Genomic DNA, 20,531 nt, shown 5'->3' with positions numbered 1-20,531 from the left:
TTCTCTGTACAGCGCTGCGGATTTAGTGGCGCTATATAAATAAATGATGATGATGAACATCTTTACAGTACTAGATAAAAATGCAATTATCTCCTGAATACGAGGGTACCATGAGAGTGTTTAAGTGTTCTGTTGTATGTAAACACGTGTTATCTGTTATTGATTAACCTCTTGAGATTTTGTAATGCCTTTTTTATTGGAAAAAAAAAAGTGCATCCAATGGCCCAAAGAACGCAGTATATATTTTCACCATATCATAGTGCAATACATTGTTATCTTTGTCACTGTGTGCCATGGCTAGTTACTAACGATAAGAGTCTCTTTTACTTTTATCTTGTCATTACTCCTGGCTAAACACATCCTATACACTCAGATATGGATTCTGTTAGAGTGGAATCTGGCAAACAACTAAATAGTGTCACTGAGAATTCTATACTGTCACACAATACAAACAGCTTATTTCAGTGTACAATACTCTGGTATCAGCAGTGCAGAACAGTGCACAGGACATATGCCGAACTGGGATATAATTGGAACTCCATCTGTGTTGTGGAATTAATTTACCACATTACTCCAAAGATGTTGCCCTGCAGTCCCACAACACAGCTAATTACTGTTGTAAATATAATGCATAATATTGATAGTATCGTACATAATTACTGTGTATTTATGCAGCACAGTGATTTGTTGCTTTGTCTTTCCATTACAGGAAAAAATAAACAGGGCACTGCTTGAAATCCATCAGAGTGAAGTTGTATGGAATTCATTTCCACAGCCAGAAGTTCGGTATTATTTCACTGATGTCCCAGAGGTAACAAATGTCTTCGATATTTAAGATTTTGTAAAGCATTTTTATTTATATTCTGTTTTATATAAAGTAAGTTTATTACCACTAAACATTTTATAAAAACACACACACACACACACACACACACACACATATGAATATGCGCTTACACTCCAAAAAATACTGATATTTGCGGAACTTAATAGCAATTTATTAAAAACATATAATAAAAAGGTGTATCAAACAACACATACAAAGGCAGCTGGTACCACAAAGTGTATAGAGGGTGATCCCGGGGGTAAATGTACCAAACTGAAAGTTTCTGGCAGGTTTGAAAAGTGGAGATGTTGCCTATTGCAACCAAACAGATTCTAGTTATCATTTTGTAGAATGTACTAAATAAATAATAGCTAGAATCTGATTGGTTGCTATAGGCAACATCTTCACTTTTCAAACCCGCCAGAAACTCTCAGCTTGATACATTTACCCCCTGGTATGGAGATATATAGTCCCACCGTAATCTCATGTCCGTCCGTAAACTGGAAGAGTTTTCTCCCACGTGTAATGAAACAGTCCCGTAAAGTTGTCTTTAGAAGTTATATTCAGGAAAGTCTTATATCCGAATAAAAAAGTTTCAAGCTGACTTAAAACCATACCAGCGTTTCAGTGCTGGTATGCAGTTTCATGATAACGCAGTCTATGAATTCACTAGGAACCAGTGACTATCCTGAGGCAATTTGTAACCGATAAAAAAAGTTAAAGCAATACTCATGAGATTGTAGCCTATTCCTTCATTTTCATTACCATCATACTTGCCAACTTATGGCAAGTATGATATGGAAGTCTGCCGGGGAAGGTGAGAGTACAGGGGGCGGGGCTCTGAAAATCGCATCATTTTGGCCCCGCCCTGTGATGTAATGACGCAAAACGCGTGAATCGCATCGTTTTGGACCTAATTTTGCCCACTTCACTAGGAAGTGGGCAGATCCGGGAGATTTCCACACTCTCCCGGGAGTCCGAGAGACTCACGCGAAATGCGGGAGTCTCCGGACATTCCGGGAGAGTTGGCAAGTATGATTAACATCAGTGGTGGAAGTGAATCGGTATACAGTGGTATGCCATAGGAGAAGTCATATGGTAAAGTTAATTCCCATTTAATACCCCATATTTAGTGAGCTCTCTAACTAGTTCTGTCTAACTAAGGAATTATTGCTTCATCTATATATTGTCTTTTAAACTTAGAAAGCAACTATCATATACAAGGCAGTTGAAGACCTTGGTGATACATTAACATCTAGACTTAAATCCGTCTTTTGGGAAGAGTTTATCAACTTTTTGACCAGGTAAATATCTATGTGTGTTTGCTTGCATTTATGTTATGGCTAATGCTGACGTCCGGTGCTTTGAATTTTATAATTTTCCTTATTATGTACCCATGTTGCAATATACAGTGTGTTTGCTCTTAATGAAAGACAACAGCATTTTGCTGATCAAAATCATTTTGTTAATACCATTTGAGGATATGATTTTCACAAAGAGAATGAGTTTTAAGCACAATGAGCCTGAGTCATTAAGGAGAGCGAAGCAAAAAAATAAATAAGGAGTAAGTTTGTTTGTGGGCAAACTATGTTACCGTGCAAGGGGTGCAAATTAGTTTATTATTTTGAACATAAGGATCCTGCACACAAATACTTGATAGCTTTATTTTTACACTGAAATTTAAAGTTGATCTGGGACATGTCCTACCCCAACTATAAATCTGTCCTGACATTTTAAATTTACCTCCCCCTCCAATGCAACATGGTTTTGCCCAGGTGCAAAGTTACTCCTGTTTTTGCTTTACTTTCCTTAATGACTCAGGTCTGCCTCCTTTTAACAGACCAATGTGGAATTTCAAGTCCCCATAATATCTAGTTCATTATATGTTATAGCCACTGTTATCAGCCATATTAGACTATACAAGCCTCCATTCAATACCAGGATTTAATTCGGATATACTTATGAAATGCTACTTTTAATATAAAGCAAATTAGATTGTATGTCTTGTGTTGTTCTTCAGCGTTACAGGATGGAATCATGAAATGAAAATCCCTTCAGTTCACATGTAATCTCTTAATAGTTAATTATTATTTTAACAGACTAATATTACATAACTGGGCATAGCCTGTTTATTTAGTACATACAGGCAATTAGAAAAACAGCTCTTTTTCCCCTCTGGCAAAGATCACATATATATATACTAATTTTTAATTGTTTTACGACTAGCCGGGTCAAGCCTGCACAGATCCCCTGATGGTAAATTAACCCTTATCCCTCTGGGCCATTAGCGCTGCTGTGGCTGAGTATTACTCAGCTGTCTCATTGAGATTTAATGGACGATTGCGGCAATAAGTGATTATTTATCGCCGTGATAAGCAGTGATAGAGAATGCCTTATTGCCGGCCCCTTAATTCTGATAGACTCTGAAATGTTACCATATGTACTGTACTTTTCAGTGTCTTTGTAGCTTTTAATATAAAGTAACTGATATTGTTCATGTGGCTTCAGTGTTACATGACAGTTGAGATAGAATGGAACAATGAAGTGAAAGTCCCTTGTGTTGACATGTGGTCAGTCTGTAGATAATGTAGGTGTATGTACTAAATAAAGTGTTCTCGCTGCACAGTGGAAGGTTTCACTGCACACCCCCTTTTGTCTCTATTTTCATTAGCTAAATATAATTCTGAGTTTCCACAGATATGTTTTTTTATATGCTTGTGTGATTAATGCAAAATGCAAGTGTTGCACTTACCTAGTTAATTGTATACTTATTGTGGTATACACTCTACAGCGTACTTACCCACATTCCTGGAATGTCCATGGCATTCCGGAATTCTGTGTATTCTAGGAATTCTCCCAGAAAAGCAGGTAATTCTCCCGCATCCTCCTACATTCTCGTGAAGTGGGTGGGACGTGAGCATCCATGACGTGATTCGCCACAAATTGCGTCATGGAGGCCACAGTAAAATTATTTTACCGTGGTTGCGTTTTGGGGGTGGGGCCTCCATGATGCGATACACTGTGCCCCTCTCCTCTCTCCTCATGTATAGGTAGATTTTGAAGGATTTTGGAATTAACTATTTGTAAAGAGCACATAAAGCTGCTATATAACGTTAATGTCTATCAAACGGTGTGTATTACTGAGATGAATAATGTAACTGAAATAACTGAAGGATTTACATTTAATTATGTCCATCAGTTATGCTGTCATTCACCCCTAGACAAAAGGGGTGAAAGAGATGATAGTAGAGCAGTAACTTTTCTAAATAGACTGAGAGAGACAGTGACTATAAGGCTTGCAGACTTGCTTTGCAAAAATCCACTTTGTGGATTGGTGGATTCATTCCAGTGATGTCATAGCAGCTCAAATGACTGCAGTTCCAGCTTCTTGACCTACATCAGATCTCATTAGGACAATATGCCAATAATGTGAAAGAGTTTCAGCCGTCTAGAAGTGTAGAATACTAATACTATAATAATATTTTACTTTTGTAATGGGACTGCAATTGACTGTCAGGTTTCCACAGAACAATGTATTTTACTTTCATGGTTTATACATGAAAATTTACATTTTTGGGTTCTGTTTTCAAAAGATGCTGTATAAAAAAATGTGTAAAATACCTAAATGTAAAGTAATCTTTTAGCATCAATATGTACCTATCACTGGTGGCAGGAATTATGCATGCCTTAGATGAAAGGGATATATTCTAATTTATAATTATATATATATATATATATATATATATATATATATATATTGAAAATGGGGGCACTTTAAAATGTTTGTCAAGAAATTTGATCTGTCTGTTTACTGCACTTATAATTTATAATGCTGTTTTTATCTAGGTATGAAACATATTTGAAAGACAAAGTTGATGAATTGGTTTCAGATAATGGGATTTGCTTGGGGCTGAGGATTGTAAAGAATTGTCACATTTTAAGGTAATTATTGTTTATAGAGAATTACATTAAAGTTAATCTACCCAATGAAATAAACCTCCTCAAAAGATCAGGGATGTTATTACCCTGACGATTATTGACTAGCAAAGCATTCTGGGACTTGTAGTTTCACAAGTTGTTCAGGCCTGATCACCTCAGACTTGGGAAAATCTATATTTTGTTCACCTTTCTGCTAGGGCGTCACTAGAAATTTTTGGACTCCATAACAACTTTTTGGGAGTGCCCCAGGTACATGAATTTGACAGTTTCTCACCTCCCCTGGTTTACCGAAGCTTTAAGAGGGGAGGCACACCACCCTACTTGCGGATGCCGAAGCTACTGCACCCCCTCTTACCACAGTAGTTCCACACGAAAGTTCTATTCAGGGTCTCTAGACCTTTAGTGAGGTGCAGAACTTGAATGGAGTCTGTCTTATTTATCTTATAGAACTTGTAAACTTAAACCAATAGTTCTGGGAAGTAGAAGGAGCAGACTACAGAGATGAGTAATTAATTTGTTTTACTATGCTTACTGCTTACTAAAACTAAGTCCTGTTATTAGCAGTGCTAACATGAAACTATTTTATAAACATCAGCCTGCTGAAGTGTATAACCCTAATGTAGAAATATACTTTCTGTAAATACAGCTCTGTTTCCAAAGCAGTGAAAACCAAGATGTAATCAGTAATTGATTCTGTTTGCACTCAATAAACATCACTCAGATTAGGGAGTTGGATGCACACAGAATTATGCACAATGCTTTAACAGACACTTTATTACAAATACTGCGGATTGTTTTGCACAGGAGAACCTACAATCTAGAGGATGAGAGTAATGCTGCTACAATAGGAACTAGAAGGATGGGGTGGTAGCTGGTAAGGCAGAGATGGTGTAGTATCAGGTAGGGATAGGTGTCACGAACGCCCAGCCTGTCCCAGATACAGCAATCTGAACAGCTGGCCGTGACTAGTGTCACCTTAGTCACTTAGCAATGATTACACCTTTTCTGCCACCACTAAGGATTTATTATGGTGCCCTTACGTTCAACAGAACCACTTATTAATGTTTCACACTTAAATCAGATGCAAATGCAGCATGAGCCTCCCTGGGCTTCGTGCGTTCACAAAGAATCACGGAGATATACGCTAAATTTAATATGTTTAATCTGAAAAATATTTCCAAGGCTTATTTACAAAAAGATAATAAAGAGACATACGATAGGTTGCATATAAGTTTCAGAAAATAAAATAGGAAATAAAACCAGAATCGCTACATACAAGTTCAGGAATTGGCGTGTGAGGAGTACACATTGAGAAGAGTGGCACATTTCAGTCGTGGTAGACCCTCCTCAAAGAAATGGACACCTTATTGTCTAAGGGAGAAGATTTTAAACCCTTCTTACAGGCTCTTCACCCCCCACCTTAAGAATTTACACTTTCAGTTAAGTCAGATTGATTCCCAAAATGACACAGTGTTTTCCCCCGAAGTAAATTATCTCTCACTAAGATATATGTTCGGGTACCTCAGAGAATCTCTCACCTCTGATCTTTCTGCCTGGCTAAGCCTAACTCCTCTGCATACACAAACTGCTCAAATATCTGTCTCTGGGCCTGGCTACTTTTAAAAGACCATTTACACTTGCATAGGTCAGACTCAGGTCAGTCAACCAAATACACTTTGAATAATTACATAAAATATTCACAGTGTTATACATAGATTCAGCAGAAAATAGCAATCAGTCATTAGATATACTACATAATTGCTACAATAGGCTATAATGAAGAGGTGATATTGAGGATGGAGAGAGAGAGAGAGATTGAAGGTCTGAGAGTCTGGTCAGTCTAGTAAGACTGATTGAAACAGCTTTGCGGCAGAGCAGCGGTGAACGGGTGTGGCAGTAGAGGTGTTGGGAGTGGAGGAGAGTACAGGGCATCCTAGCACTTCAAAAGCTCTAGACACGCCCCCGATGTGTGGCCATACCCCACTGTGATGTGACCATGCCCCCCACTCCTGATGCCCGATACCCGAATGATGAGAGACATGGATATTGTTAGAATGGAGCGCTTAGCTTCGTCTCCTAGTTTCCCTGGTAGTCTAGTGCACAGGAATTGGGGCAGTGACGTAAACGTCTGCTCCATTCGCACATCCGAGTATTCAATGTAATGAGACGGACACAGCAATAATAGCTGCGTGTCCGTATATACATCTATAAGCCCCAAAAACCTATAGTAAGTGACCGGAGGATCCCTATTGGGAATAGGAGAGCCGGTGCTCACATAACTGCATCCTGCATGGAAGTGCAGAGACACAGAGTAGCAGAGTGTTACAGCATATACAAACTGCATAAGACTGAATACCTGCCTGCTGCTGTACAGAATCATTTCATCTGTGGGTCCCTGCACATCTGTTTTGTTGCAAGTTCAACAAACAAGCGCCTGGTAATGTTTAATGCGTGTGTGGCTTGAAACATCCACATTCCAACACTGCTACACCTTTTACACACACCAAAAGGTTTCTGCCAATAGATATGAGGTGATGTTAGAGGATGTGGAAGTGTATCTTACGATGAGGCAGAGATGTATGAGGGGGAGGTGTTGGCGAGGGGGAATAGCTAGAAGAGGATTCTGGAGTTTGATAAATATTGCAATGCGAGTGAGTCCCATCCGTTATGTGTAGATCTTTAATATAAAAACAGGTGGTTTTTTTTAAGGCATTTACTTCTTTCCCAGTTGTATTTAGTTATTATCACACTAGACATTCCTTGTTTCTTAAATGACTTGTGCAGACTATATAAACAGCTATTTTTATCATAGTACTTTCATTGCTCTGGCCCTGACTCTCCTCATTAGCGTTGAGAAATCGTCTCTGTTCCTTTCTCTCCATCTGTGCTTTGTGCATCAAGATATCCAGTTTCATAGGAAAAAGCAATGTATTCTTCCAGTCACTATTACTGTACAATTGCAAGAGTTTACAGAAACTATGCAAATATGTTACATGGTCGTTTATTGCAGAGATAGAAAGTCTTTTTCCACCTCAATTTAAATATAAACATTCTTCAGGTCAGCTGAGTGATACTGAACACCCGGCGATACTGGTTGGCAGCGGTAAAAGGACTCTCAACACTTCGCCAGCCAGTCTTCAGTATTTGAGCACATGCGTGACCCGGATATGGGCTTCCAGTTTTTATATGAGGGTTCTCCAAGTAATAAAGACGTAGGGCCTGAGTCATTAAGGAAAGGAAAGCAACAAAAATGAGTAACTTTGCACCTGGGTAAAACCATGTTGCATTGGAGGGGGAGGTACATTTAAAATGTGGGGACAGATTTATAGCTGGGGTAATGCATGTTCTAAGTCAACTTTAAATTCCAGTGTACAAATAAAGCTATCAAGTATTTGTGTGTTACATGAAAAAACAGCCAGTATGTAACTTAAGTGCAAAATAATAAACTCATTTGCACCCCTTTGCATTGTAACATGGTTTGTCCCAGAGAACATTTACTCCTTTTTTTGCCTTACTTTCATTAATGACTCAGGCCCATAGTGACTAAAGTGCAATTACATGAAGGCTCACTGATAATTATTATCCTTTATTTCTAGTACCAAGTAAACAAATTGTTTGTTTATTTAGTACAGTTTCTGCCTCACTGTACCTTACAATCCAATTTCCCTTCTGCAGACAAACACACACACTTTCGGACCAATTTAGTCAGAAGCCAAGAAACAGACCAGCAGGGGTAGAATTACCATCTTAGCAAGGTAGCGGAGGGTTCAGCTGGGGTGGCTGCCTCATCTGGTACTAGTGATAATGTGTGTATGTGTGAGGGAGGGGTTTTCTTTTTGCGCTGCGAATCCTAGGACAAAAAAAAACATCTGATGTCTGGGCTTTGATTGGTTAACAGTGTAGACAGCATAGACTGAGGAGTCCATCCATGGACTCCTCAGTAGAGAGAGCTTCAGTAAGGCTTGGTACACACTGCAGAAAACTTCTCCTGATATGATATCCTTAACGATTTTACCAACGGCAGAAAAAAAAAGTCCCGATCAGCATGCAGATTTATGTGTACACACTATACACGTTTTACACGATTAACCCTCAGATCTGTGCTCTTCATCTGTCATAACCATCGGCTGAAAAGATTGTGACTCTGCACACTCCATAGAGGTCTATGGACACTGCCGGTCCTTAGTGCATACACACTGCAGAATTGGAACGACATTGTTCCATCATTAACCGACATATTTAGTCCGGTTTAAAGATTAAATGAAACAATACGTTGTGCTTTGAAACGATAATTGTTCATCGTTGCAGTGTACACACTAATGCAATACCGGGCTGAACTGTAGTGTGTACTCAGCCTAAGCCAGTGGAGGTAACTTATCTGCTTTATGTTTATGGGAGCCACTTGCAAAATTTTTCAATGGTGCACAGATTCTGTGGCCCTGATTCATTAAGGAAAGTTAAGTAAAATATTGAGTAAGTTTTCTTACTCAAGTTTTCTGGACAAAACCATGTTACAATGCAAGGGGTGCAAATTAGTTTTTTTATTTTTCACATAAGGAATATACTGGCTGTTTTTTCATGTAGGACACAAATAATTGATAGCTTATTTGTAAACTGAAATGTAAAGTTGATCTAGGACATGCCCTACCCCAAATATAAATCTGCCATCACATTTTAAATTTACCTCCCCCTCCAATGCAACATGATTTTGTCTTACTTACTTACTTTTGCTTAACTTTTATTAATGAATCAGACCCAATGAATGTGACTGGAGCAGCTCAAGGAATCTCATACAAATACAGGGAACGCATACACACTCCAAAGCCGAAAGCACCCTGGTCGCAGTTAAAAGTAAGGCCATACCCCTGTGAGGCAGCAATGCTAACTTGTGCCATTGTGCCACCTCTTAGAATTGGCAAAAGTGAACTCTACTGTCTGAGGACCTTACAGAGACAACCAGCCCTGTGGTGAATACAAACGCACACACATAGCCCTCCCACGCACAATAAGACTTTCCTCTAGTCATCAAGCGTTCACTGAAAACCCACCTCTTCAGACAAGGTTATGATATTCCTCAACCACCATCTTAATTTCCCTAGATTATCCTATTACCATCCTCTACACAGCTAACGCAAGACAACAACCCTCTGACCAACATTGCAACACACACAGCCCACTCAGTACTTTTACCTTTGCGTTCTAGCTGGTCCATTGTGCAATATGATGTAGCACATGCCCTTGTGTTTCTAACTCCCATTGTCCTATAGATTGTAAGCTTGCGAGCAGGGTTCTCTTACCTCTCTGTCTGTATGTATTACCCAGTATTGTCTTATCAGTGTTTGTTCCCAATTGTAAAGCGCTACGGAATTTGCTGGCGCTATATAAATAAATGTTGATGTTGATGATGATGAAAGCCATATTTTTGTAGCTATGTTCAGACTGCATTTTTGCAGCCAATGAGGCTTGAGTGTCTGAACAGATGCACCATTTTTTGGAGCCTCAATTTTCCGGTAATATTTGTAAAAATGTATTAAGTGGAACAAAAAAACAAAGCTGCAAAAGATTTATTTATAAAAATAGATTACACAGGAAGTTATTGTTAGACTACCTTTTATACTAAAACAGTTGTAGGTGGAGAATTCATATTAACTAACTAAGAGATAATTGAATTATTCAAACAGATTCAAAATTATTTTGAATTTGGCCCGTTCGAGGACCTCTAACTTGTTGGCGGCATGATTATTGGACCAGTTCGATTTGCGTTTGACTGTTGCAGACAAATCCATGGTTCACAGTTCAAGTTCATTAAAATAAACTAAACTGATGACTGTTTAAGCTTAAATGACTACATTTGTTTTTGGGGGTTTTTAAAATTTAATATTGACCAATGAACATTGCTGTGTTTGAATTCGATGTTCAACGTTTGTATGGTAAACATGGTTAAAAATGATTTACAATCTAGAATTTCAGCTCGAACATGGTTGAACCTTGCTCAAAATGTTTCATTTAATGTTCAAGAATTGATCACAAATTTTCAACCTTTAGTGCTGCATCTATAAACTGTTTGTATAACTATTTTAAAACAAGTTTGAGATTCTAAACTAAACTCTTAACTAAAAAAAAAAAATTGGTTAAACTCTCCCATATAAAGGATTATTAATGGCTCAAATCCTCTTTTAAAGATATAGGGGTCTGAAATCTGTTTTATCTACAAGACAAGTTCTTAAAGAAAATAACATAACTTTATTGAGTACGTCTCTCTATGTTTTTCTCCCATGTAGAGAAACATCCAAACATATGGGAACCGTTTCTCAAGCTAAGGAGATCCAGGGATGTCTTGAACAGTGTGAAAGTAAAGGGACTGACCTCGTTTTTAGCGCTTTAAAGCCAGAAATTAAGGTATTTTCCACTAAATTACCTGAATATTTCTAAATAGTTCAATGCAAACTACATATATCAACTTTTATCACTGTTTTGCAACATGTACTGTGATCTGCATGCATACCTTCCAACTATCCCGATTATTCTTTAAGCAATGTTGTTTTTCCTTTATTTTAGGAAGCATTCCAAAAGTATTTTAAGAAAAACAGTGCTGAATATGAAAATATTCTCAAGCGCTTCCAGTGCACGTTGAAAGACAAAGATATGCAAAATAACAGGGTAAATAAAACAAATGTTCTTATTACTATTAGTAATATACAGAAGGCATCACTGAAACGGTGCATTGGCGAGCCATTCCCTGAAAACCGAATTTAACTGTAAACACAGTTATGGATCTGTGTCTCTTACAGTGAACTATTGCTGACATATATGAGTCTACCTGCCTAGCATCAAACTGTCTCTGAAAACTTTACTGAAATGTGTATTGGTGGCCACGTATATTGGCCAATTTTGTTATCCTACAAGTGCAGATATTCACTTGCACCTGTGTACATACTTGTAGTGCAACAATTGATTGTGATTGTATTTTGGTACTATATCACACGGGGTACCAGGAGAGGCCAAGTGGGTAGTTAGCATTGTGTCGGTAATCTGTAGCTGAGGCGACATATCATTTTTTCGGGTCCCCTTCCTAGAGGACTGAGACTGTTGCTGAGCACGCTGGGCTGTTTAGCTACTCTAAAGGAGGGGGTACTTTTATAACTAAATTCTTTTTTACATCACAAGACAACTGAGCCTGGCAGGATGACACCCGTCTAACCTGTTTAGCCGGACTCAGCCCAAGCACTCCAAAACAAAACCAGATGGGAAATAACGTTTTTACCATGAGGTTCAGCCTACACTGCATGTGGTTTAGGGATTTGCATACTGGCACAAATCAGATGCTGGATGACAAATCCTGTTTGTATCTGAAAAAAAATATGCATCCGAAGTGTGACGTACAATAAACTGTAATTTATTACGTCACGCCCAGGAAGGTGTTTAGCAGCATGCATTATTCAGTGTGCGTTGTAAATGAAGCGTACATTGCTTGATTTGTATAAAATAATGTCAATCACTTGATTTTCACTGTGACTGGCTGGGAGAGATTTGAAGAGGAGGGAGTGTCTAGAGTGGCAAAGGGCAGCCTCTGATTGGCTACGAGCTCCCTCTTTAAACCTCTCCCAGCCAGTGACAATGAAAAACATTTTTCCACTGTGTTTTGTTATCAAAGCAAAGAACAATAATGCTTATATAATAATATATTCAAAATATGTTTTTTTCCCCAACAGATATTCAACACACTAATATACCACAGACTTCTTGTTCTGTACATTAGATCATTTTTCAAATGCGCCAAGAATTTATCCCATTTAAATGTTGGAGAAATTTTTTCAAATGGAAGCAAAAACTTGCTGGAATTTGTTTCTAATTTGGTAAGAACTAAAAAACAAACAAATCCATTCTTATTTAAAGTGAAGATTTCAAACATATATAAAACAATTGATAAAAGTATTACTAAAAAGACAGAAATAAATATTTGAAACTTCCCGAGAAGTTCAATGAAATCTCTTTGAACAACGGGGTTTGCATTAAACTTGATGGAACCACAGTAATTAAGTCTAGCAAAAAGTTACTGAGTCACTGTCTTTAAACAACCATGTGTAACTGTCTTCTTTGTCGAAATGTAAATCAGACTAAATATTATGGTGGTGAAATAAAACAATTGATGCCTAATGTAAAAATTACATGTAAAGGGAAGGAACGGGAGAGAAAAAGGGCAGGTTAGTGGTTGGGGAGTGTTAACGCTCTATACGTACTATGTAAAGGTGGAAGTAGGCACAGATATAACCTCTTAGGAAGCGTATCTACTGCATCTGTTTCTCCCCTGGTGCAAGATCCATGGTGATAATTTTGTCGCGTCTGTCCCATAGACTGGTATCAGAAAAATAAAGGGAATGAAAAGCCCAGAATTGCAGATACAACACAAGGTTATGCCAGCCAGGGGTGGTGACACTTTGGCAGGAAAACCCATAGAGTGGGGTCACCCTGCCATAGTACTATCCAATCCAAGGCTGTTCAGCACAGGGCTGAATTCCCTAATGGGTTCATGCCTGCAAAAAAATGTGGACCACACCTAGGCTAAGCCAACCCTGTGTTAATAGCACTAGGGCTAGTCTCACACACCTGGGCAGTGGGTGTGGGTTAATAAATATAATTAAATTGTTTTCATGGTGCACTACAGATCTGAGTGTGCCCTGTCCGCCTTTATGCGATTGGGAATGCTGGCCCTTGTAGAACTACAAATTCCATGGCTGCCACGGCATGCTGGCACTTGAGGAACTAGAAGTGCCAGCATGCCCTGGTGTCCAGAGCCTCAATGGACCTATAGCACACCACTGAAAAATGTTCAGACTCACTCATATCTTAAGATACAAGCAACTCTGCATACTACGCAAATTGCTGGCTTTTCACAGACGTAATTTACATCTACGCTAAATTACATCAGCTCTACATCAGCCCCATAGTTCTCAGCGAGCAGCCACTGAAGTAAGAAAGGGGGTGGAGCTGACACATGTGCCAATCAAATGGTTGTCAAGGTAACTATTAGCTGGAAGACAGCCTAATCTCCAGCTCAGTGAGCGCGCCATTTAATTATACACATTTTATTTATTTTAGATATGTTTTTAGATTTTCTTTAAGATCTATAGTTATTCTAAGTAGTGTCTGTGTACATATACCCAGAAGTGTGTTTATTCTCTTTAAACTAATGAGTTTTCCCATATGAAGGTTTCAGATGAGGATCTGCTGCGTTCGAATCCATTGGATTTTATAACAAATATTCTGACCGCCAAAAACCACGAGTCTATGAGGACAACAACAGTGTATTTCACTATCGAACACCCAGACATAAGGTGAATACATGTATATTTCCTCATGCCAACACCTCTGCCTTTATCATTTCATCTCTTCCTCTAATCTTTATTTCACAAAGCTCCATATGACATGAACAGGGACATAACTAGGGCTGTGCCGGAGAGGCGACCGGCCAGGGCGAAGGTGAGTGCAGTTTATGATCTTTTAGGGTAATTTGGTTACAGTTGAAGATTAGGCTGGGGAGGGGGGGGTCCTAGTTTTCGTTCTTGCCCAGAAGCTAAAATTTTAAGTTACGGCTCTGGAAATGAAGCTTCATACCAGGGCTTTGGCTTGAGAATTGTTAATTTACATAAATTTTTATATCGTTCCATCATACACAAAGAACATTGTACTGAATGGAAACATCTATTGATGTGAGTTAAACTTGGGGAATGTCAGTAACTTGTACAAGAAATCCTTTGGTTTAAACCCCGCTATGACCATACTATAGTTGACAGAAGATACAGCTAAATCTTAACTGAAATAAGCCGTTTATCAGAGGTGCAAAGTAACACAATCTTGAAGTCAGGGAGATAGGAATAGTCTCTAAAAAAGGAATATCAAGCTATTGCCCACAGCAACCAATCAGATTCTAGCTATCATTTATCTAATGCATTCTAGAAAATAATAGCTAGAATATGGTTGGCTGCTTTGGCTTTAAAGTGAATAATAATTGATTGTCCGATTCAGTGGCTTACAGGGAAAATACATATATTTAATAAAACATTAGTTTAAGATTGAATTACGCAGTGCAGCCAACATGTTATCTTGAGATATCAATACTGAAATCTCTGACCATAGCAGCAAGAATGAAGTTTTTATACTAGTTGAACAATGGGATCAGCTCACACATATACATAACTTATTACAATGTTATACAACAATTACAAAAAAAAGCTAATTATAATATGCAATACGTTATGTCTCTCTCTGGGCGGATGGAATGGTGTCTTTGTTTTCTTCCCTCAGGCAATGTTGACATCTGGCTTTTTGGTCAATTAAAACAGATAAATCTTAAATAGAAATATTACAATTAGTGAAGTCATATTTAGGGCTAGTTTTACTAAGCTGCGGGTTTGAAAAAGTAGGGATGTTGCCTATAGCAACCAATCATATTCTAGCTGTCATTTTGTGGAAAGTACTAAATAAATGAAAGCTAGAGTCTGATTGGTTGCTATAGGCAACATCCCCACTTTTTCAAACCTGCAGCTTAGTAAATCTAGCCCTAAGTCTTAAATTAATAAGGATTTAACAACATATATGATTGTGACATTTTCCAAGACTCTAATGGGGGGTATTCAATTGTTAGCGTTAACGGGAAAAAACGAGCGCTCAAAAAATATTACCGTTTATACAGTAATATTGCGCTCGAAAAGTGTTAATACGGTAGTTTACTCGCGGAATTTCAGCTCGCCGCTCAGGGGGCTGCGAGCTGAAATTTCGCGAGTAATTTTTTGAGCGCTCGTTTTTTCCCATTAACGCTAACAATTGAATACCCCCCTAAGTGCTATATTTACTAAACTGCGGGTTTGAAAAAGTGGAGATGTTGCCTATAGCAACCAATCAGATTCTAGCTGTCACTTATTTAGTACATTCTACAAAATGAGAGCTAGAATCTGATTGGTTGCTATAGGCAACATCTCCACTTTTCAAACCTGCCAGAAACTTTCAGTTTGGTACATTTACCCCCGGTATCACCTTCTATACACTTTGTGGTACCAGCTGGCTTTGTATGTGTTGTTTGATACACCTTTTTATTATCCGCAGTTTAGTAAATATACCCCTAAACCTTTTACTTAATACTCTAAATTAATTATCATTCAAATTAGCTAGTGAATGAAATGTATTTTATTCAGAATAGGAATCTTAGGCTCTATTTATCTTACTTATTAAAGACAAATATACACTATAGCAATTGGTAAAACTTCCACTTTTCATTTTTGGAAGGCTTGATAAATCAACCAATAAGTCCAAAGTTTTAGTTCAAGTTAAAAGTAAAAATTTAGCCTAACTTCTATTGGTACTAATCTGTGCTATAAGTGCGTTACTGTGTGTTTACAGGGAAGAGCATCTGAAGGCCATCTTGGATATTAAAGGGAACGTCGGCAGGAAAGAAATAAAAGATCTTCTATATTATATACAGAATAAGAAAACGGATAATGAGGAAAACAAACTGTGCTTCTTCAAGGACATTCAAGTGGGTTATAGTCATAGTAATATGAAGGATTTCCTCTGCTGCCTAAACTTTGTAGCATCACTATGTTGCCAAGAAGACCAATCTACTTGAATGAAAACTCCAGGACCATGTGGGGGTTTTTTATTTGGAATTTAAATGGACATTGAGGACACATTGCAGAGAGTTGTAAAAATATTGTATTATAATTGCTATTAAGCTCTTTTAGAGGAATAAAGTATTTATTTTATTGTTTATCCCTTCTTTATATTGAGTTTAAAGACATTTGAGGAAATGCTACTTAGCTGTCAGGCACAGAGGCACTCAGCTGCTAAAGCTGGCACCACCGTTACCTGAACTCCCTGTTTTCTTGCCATATAAGCAGTGGCGGATCCAAAGGGGGGTGTCGGGGCAATCGACCCCACTAGCAGCACTTCACATACCTTTAAATTGCGGCCGAGAGAGACAATCAAGTTAGGGGGGTGTGGTTATGCTAAATCGCCCTTCAGCCATGCTCTTACTCCCCAGAATTATTTATTTATTTTTTAATCAGCCCTCTGGTGCATTGCTTGAGCTGTCTGCCTGTCTAGAGGATGCAGGGTGGGTTGGGATACTACCGTAGTGTAACTCTGCGCTTGAATGCATGATAACAGCACAAATGAAAAATAACTTGCATGGAATATTGAGTCGTACAGATTAGTGCACTAGATGCCTTGAAGCATAGTTTGGGAGGGTAGAATTTAGGGGAGGTTTCCACATTTTCCACATTGAGCCAAAATGAATGCATTTGTTGTAATTGAATCGTACCATCATATAGACTTGATAAATGTTCTTTTGTGAACAGTTCTTTTTTTTTTTCGGATCGGAACTATTGCTTGATGATCATTGAGAGGAAAACCAATGAAAGTAACGGAGAGTTTGCATCGGCCTTGTGTTTTAGTTCATGGAAAATAATGGTCGAGGTCTCGCAAGCACAAAAGAAAGCAAAACAAATAAGCAATGACACATAAGCAATTGGGCTGTGCAGGGAGCACCCACACAACCTGATAAATGTATAAGTCGCGCATGGATATCTAAAAATCCTGGTATATGTGGTTCCGGTAGGGGCTAAAACTAGAGATACAATTAAAGTCTCAAAATAGCTCTGGAGAGATTAGTGGTCCCACTTCTGTAGAAGTGATTGGTCTCTCTCTATTCAGCCTGTAATGCATACATCTCAACATTTATGGGGAGATTCAATTTGGAGCGAGGTGTCTCCGGAAGATCAGTGGACACACCTCTCACGCTGATGTTCTGGTTGGAAACTGTGCTCATTTTTCCTCGCACCCCATAAAGGTGCAAGGAAACATGAGCGAAGATTCCTGCCATAATTGCATGCACAATGTCCGTGCGCCACATTGCCAGCAACTGAATCTCCCCCAATAGACGTGTGAAATTAGGACAAAATAAACCCTGCTCGATCTGTCTGGAAACTCTCACTTTTGGATGAAACTCTGCCCACGTTCCTTGAACCAGGACTGTCCCACCAATGTTGGGACAGTCCGGTGAACAGGATGTGATTGGATAATCCTCTGTATGAGAAGGTTCTACAAGCTCAACAAAGTTCTTGTGGTCTGTGGATACTTCCAATCACATCATTTTCTAGCAACGCCTAGTAGCACAGCTAAGGATGTGTGTGAATGTCACTCAAGGTAACACATGACCAAACGCAAGAAAGACAGCGGTGACTGGCTCAGAAATTAGACCTTCTCCCCTCCTACACACCTATCTACCTTTTATTTTTATAACCCACAAATAAATTCACACGTTTTAAATTAAAATAAATGGAAAGCATAGTAACAGATCACTCATCCTCACTAAACCTAAAATACCGGGTGCCATTATATAACTGATATCAATATATAAAAGTTTCATGAGTTTATCAGAACAGAAGAAGTTTGAAATAAAGTTTAGATCAGGGGTGTCCAACCTTTTAGCTTCCCTGGGCCACACTGGCAGACGACGAGTTGGTTTGGGCCGCACATAAGATACACTAACAATAACGATAGCTGATCATACAAAAAACCATAGAAGGCATAGTTAACATATATATATATATATATATATATATATATATATGGAAAAAAAGTGATATATATATATATAGATAGATAGATAGATAGATAGATAGATAGATAGATAGATATCACTTTTTTTTCAAATCCCCCTATACTTACCTTTTAATCGCCCTGTTCAAAAAATCCTCTCTATTTATTATACTATAATCACTTTTTGTATTGTTTTGATGCAATATCATTTAAGCCAGGCATTGTATATCAGGGTGCCCTGACCAGGCCTGCGGTACCTGACATATACACCACTGTGACCCCAAATTGTGACCTGTTTTGTTTTGATAATTACACCACTATGTTAGTTAAGGGATAACAACTTATAATGGGCCAAAGAGAATAATATATAATGCCCCATTAGTAATACAAGTAGAAGTATGTAGCAGGGAGATAAGGTCCATGATGCTCCAGGACCAGGTGACTTTTATTCACTTGTCAGCGTCCCTTGAAATAATAAAAAAAATCCCCCTTAACTTACCTTTTAATCGGCTTGTTCTCCTGTCCTCTTCTCTTCTTTTCTCCAATTCTGTGCTGCTGATTGTTCTTCTCGCGCGGGTGACTCCTCTGTACTGCGCTCCGCAATGGATGTTTGGCGTGATGACATCACGTCCGACATTCACTGCAATCGCCGCGCGGAGGAGGAGACAAGGGAGGGAGCCGGAGTACCAGCTGACGTGACGGCGTGACCGCAAGGTAAGTAGTTTATTTTCTTTTTTTTTTTGCAGGATTTTTTTTTTGCCATTAGGAGCGCTGCCCCCTTGCCACAACCAAAACTCCTTCTGGGCCACATTTACAGGCGTGCTGGGCCTGGACAACTCTGGTTTAGATTGTACAAAGCAGAATTCATTGAGGGATACTGCAGCAAGACACGTTTAGCCACTTCTTATTGAAATAGTTGATAGAAAAGAACAATATATTGCATACTCACATACTGCACAGCAGACATAAATAGAATGTCAAATAGCTACTGTTCTAACAATATAAAAACTATCAAATACAAAACCTACATCAAAAAAGTAGATTGCAATAATGTTATCCCTATGACAAGTGATCATTATAGATACTGGCTGAATAATATTCCAAGGGAGGGGGAGGGGGGAAATTTAAAAGGATGAGGGGGAACTTCTCTGATATTGCTAGTTACATGAGCCGGGACTCTACCCTCAAAAGCAAATTCTTAAAAAGGAAGTACGATGTCAACAGTGTAGAGAAACAATTTGAAGAAGTGGATAAAATAGAAAATAGAGAAGCATTGACGATAAATAAGAACTAAGACCTAGCAAGAAAAAATAACATTTATTACCCAATTACAAATCAAAAAAACTGGACAAAATCTTTGAAAAATACTTTATTTATGGAGATCACATCCAATGTTGAAAAATGTACTATTCTTTTATCTACGCACCTAATACCCCAAGTTGAGCCTTCTATTCTAGAATCTCTCAAGTCCTTATACAAAGTGACACCCGCAATCTAATTGTGGGGGGTGACATCAATAACATGTACAATTCTGGCATTGATTTAAATGCACAAGGCTCAGGTTTTTAAGGAGGATGTCAGTGTAGACTAACTATTGTATTAACAGGAGTCACGTTGGAGCAGTGGACCACACCTGCGGGGAGCCTACTACAAATATGGTTTGTTTTTTCTTTTGTTCCCTTCCCTTATCCCTACCTCCCTCATCCCATGGCTGATCCAACATGAATGCATGCAATCAAAAGAAATTACACCTTCATCCTGAATCATAACATGATGGGGTAATGTGCTACCCCGGAGTGGTATTGAGGCCCATAGGTGTTGCTAGGTGGATATGTGGATTACCTTGAAGTATGTCACTGAGGCTCATACACCTTAGCTCTGCTTGACTCGAAGTAGATTTACCAACACTTCTAAAAAGAAAATGTAGAGGTGTTGCCCATAGCATCCAATCACATTCTAGCTAACATTTATTTAGTACAGTCTAGAAAATAACAGCTAGAATATGATTGGTTGCTATAGGCAACACCTCCACTTTTCCTTTTTCAGCAGTTTTAGTAGCTCTACCCTGATGATTTTACTGTAGGTTAAGATATTATTATATGGATAGACCTTTTATATTTTCTATTCCCCCATACACCTCCCTTGTTTCTTCTGTACCCCTTTCATTGAG

At 38.5% G+C, this 20,531-nt stretch overlaps 1 protein-coding gene across 2 annotated transcripts in view; it reads left to right on the top strand.

Annotated features, from left to right (window-relative positions):
• The window catches only part of LOC142109209 (uncharacterized), a 42,008-nt gene extending 25,479 nt beyond the window's left edge, over nt 1-16,529 (top strand). Inside the window, exons 4-12 of one of the 2 annotated variants that reach the window (XR_012680310.1) lie at nt 710-811; nt 2,030-2,130; nt 4,673-4,768; nt 11,047-11,164; nt 11,324-11,425; nt 12,478-12,621; nt 13,976-14,100; nt 14,181-14,245; nt 16,163-16,251. Coding sequence is in view for 1 of the 2 variants with exons in the window: in XM_075193308.1 (XP_075049409.1) it covers nt 710-811; nt 2,030-2,130; nt 4,673-4,768; nt 11,047-11,164; nt 11,324-11,425; nt 12,478-12,621; nt 13,976-14,100; nt 16,163-16,388 (1,014 nt within the window). In the remaining variant the exon portion in view is untranslated. Of the gene's footprint in view, nt 1-709; nt 812-2,029; nt 2,131-4,672; nt 4,769-11,046; nt 11,165-11,323; nt 11,426-12,477; nt 12,622-13,975; nt 14,101-14,180; nt 14,246-16,162 lie in introns of both variants that reach the window. The other variant, XM_075193308.1, reaches the window with a different exon arrangement.
• Nucleotides 16,530-20,531: the final 4,002 nt, after the last annotated feature.

The sequence above is a fragment of the Mixophyes fleayi genome, chromosome 12, assembly GCF_038048845.1.
Source record: "Mixophyes fleayi isolate aMixFle1 chromosome 12, aMixFle1.hap1, whole genome shotgun sequence".
Classification (NCBI taxonomy): domain Eukaryota; kingdom Metazoa; phylum Chordata; class Amphibia; order Anura; family Limnodynastidae; genus Mixophyes; species Mixophyes fleayi.
The sequence above is the reverse complement of the archived record's forward strand: the minus strand, read 5'-3'. Positions and strand labels throughout refer to the sequence as shown.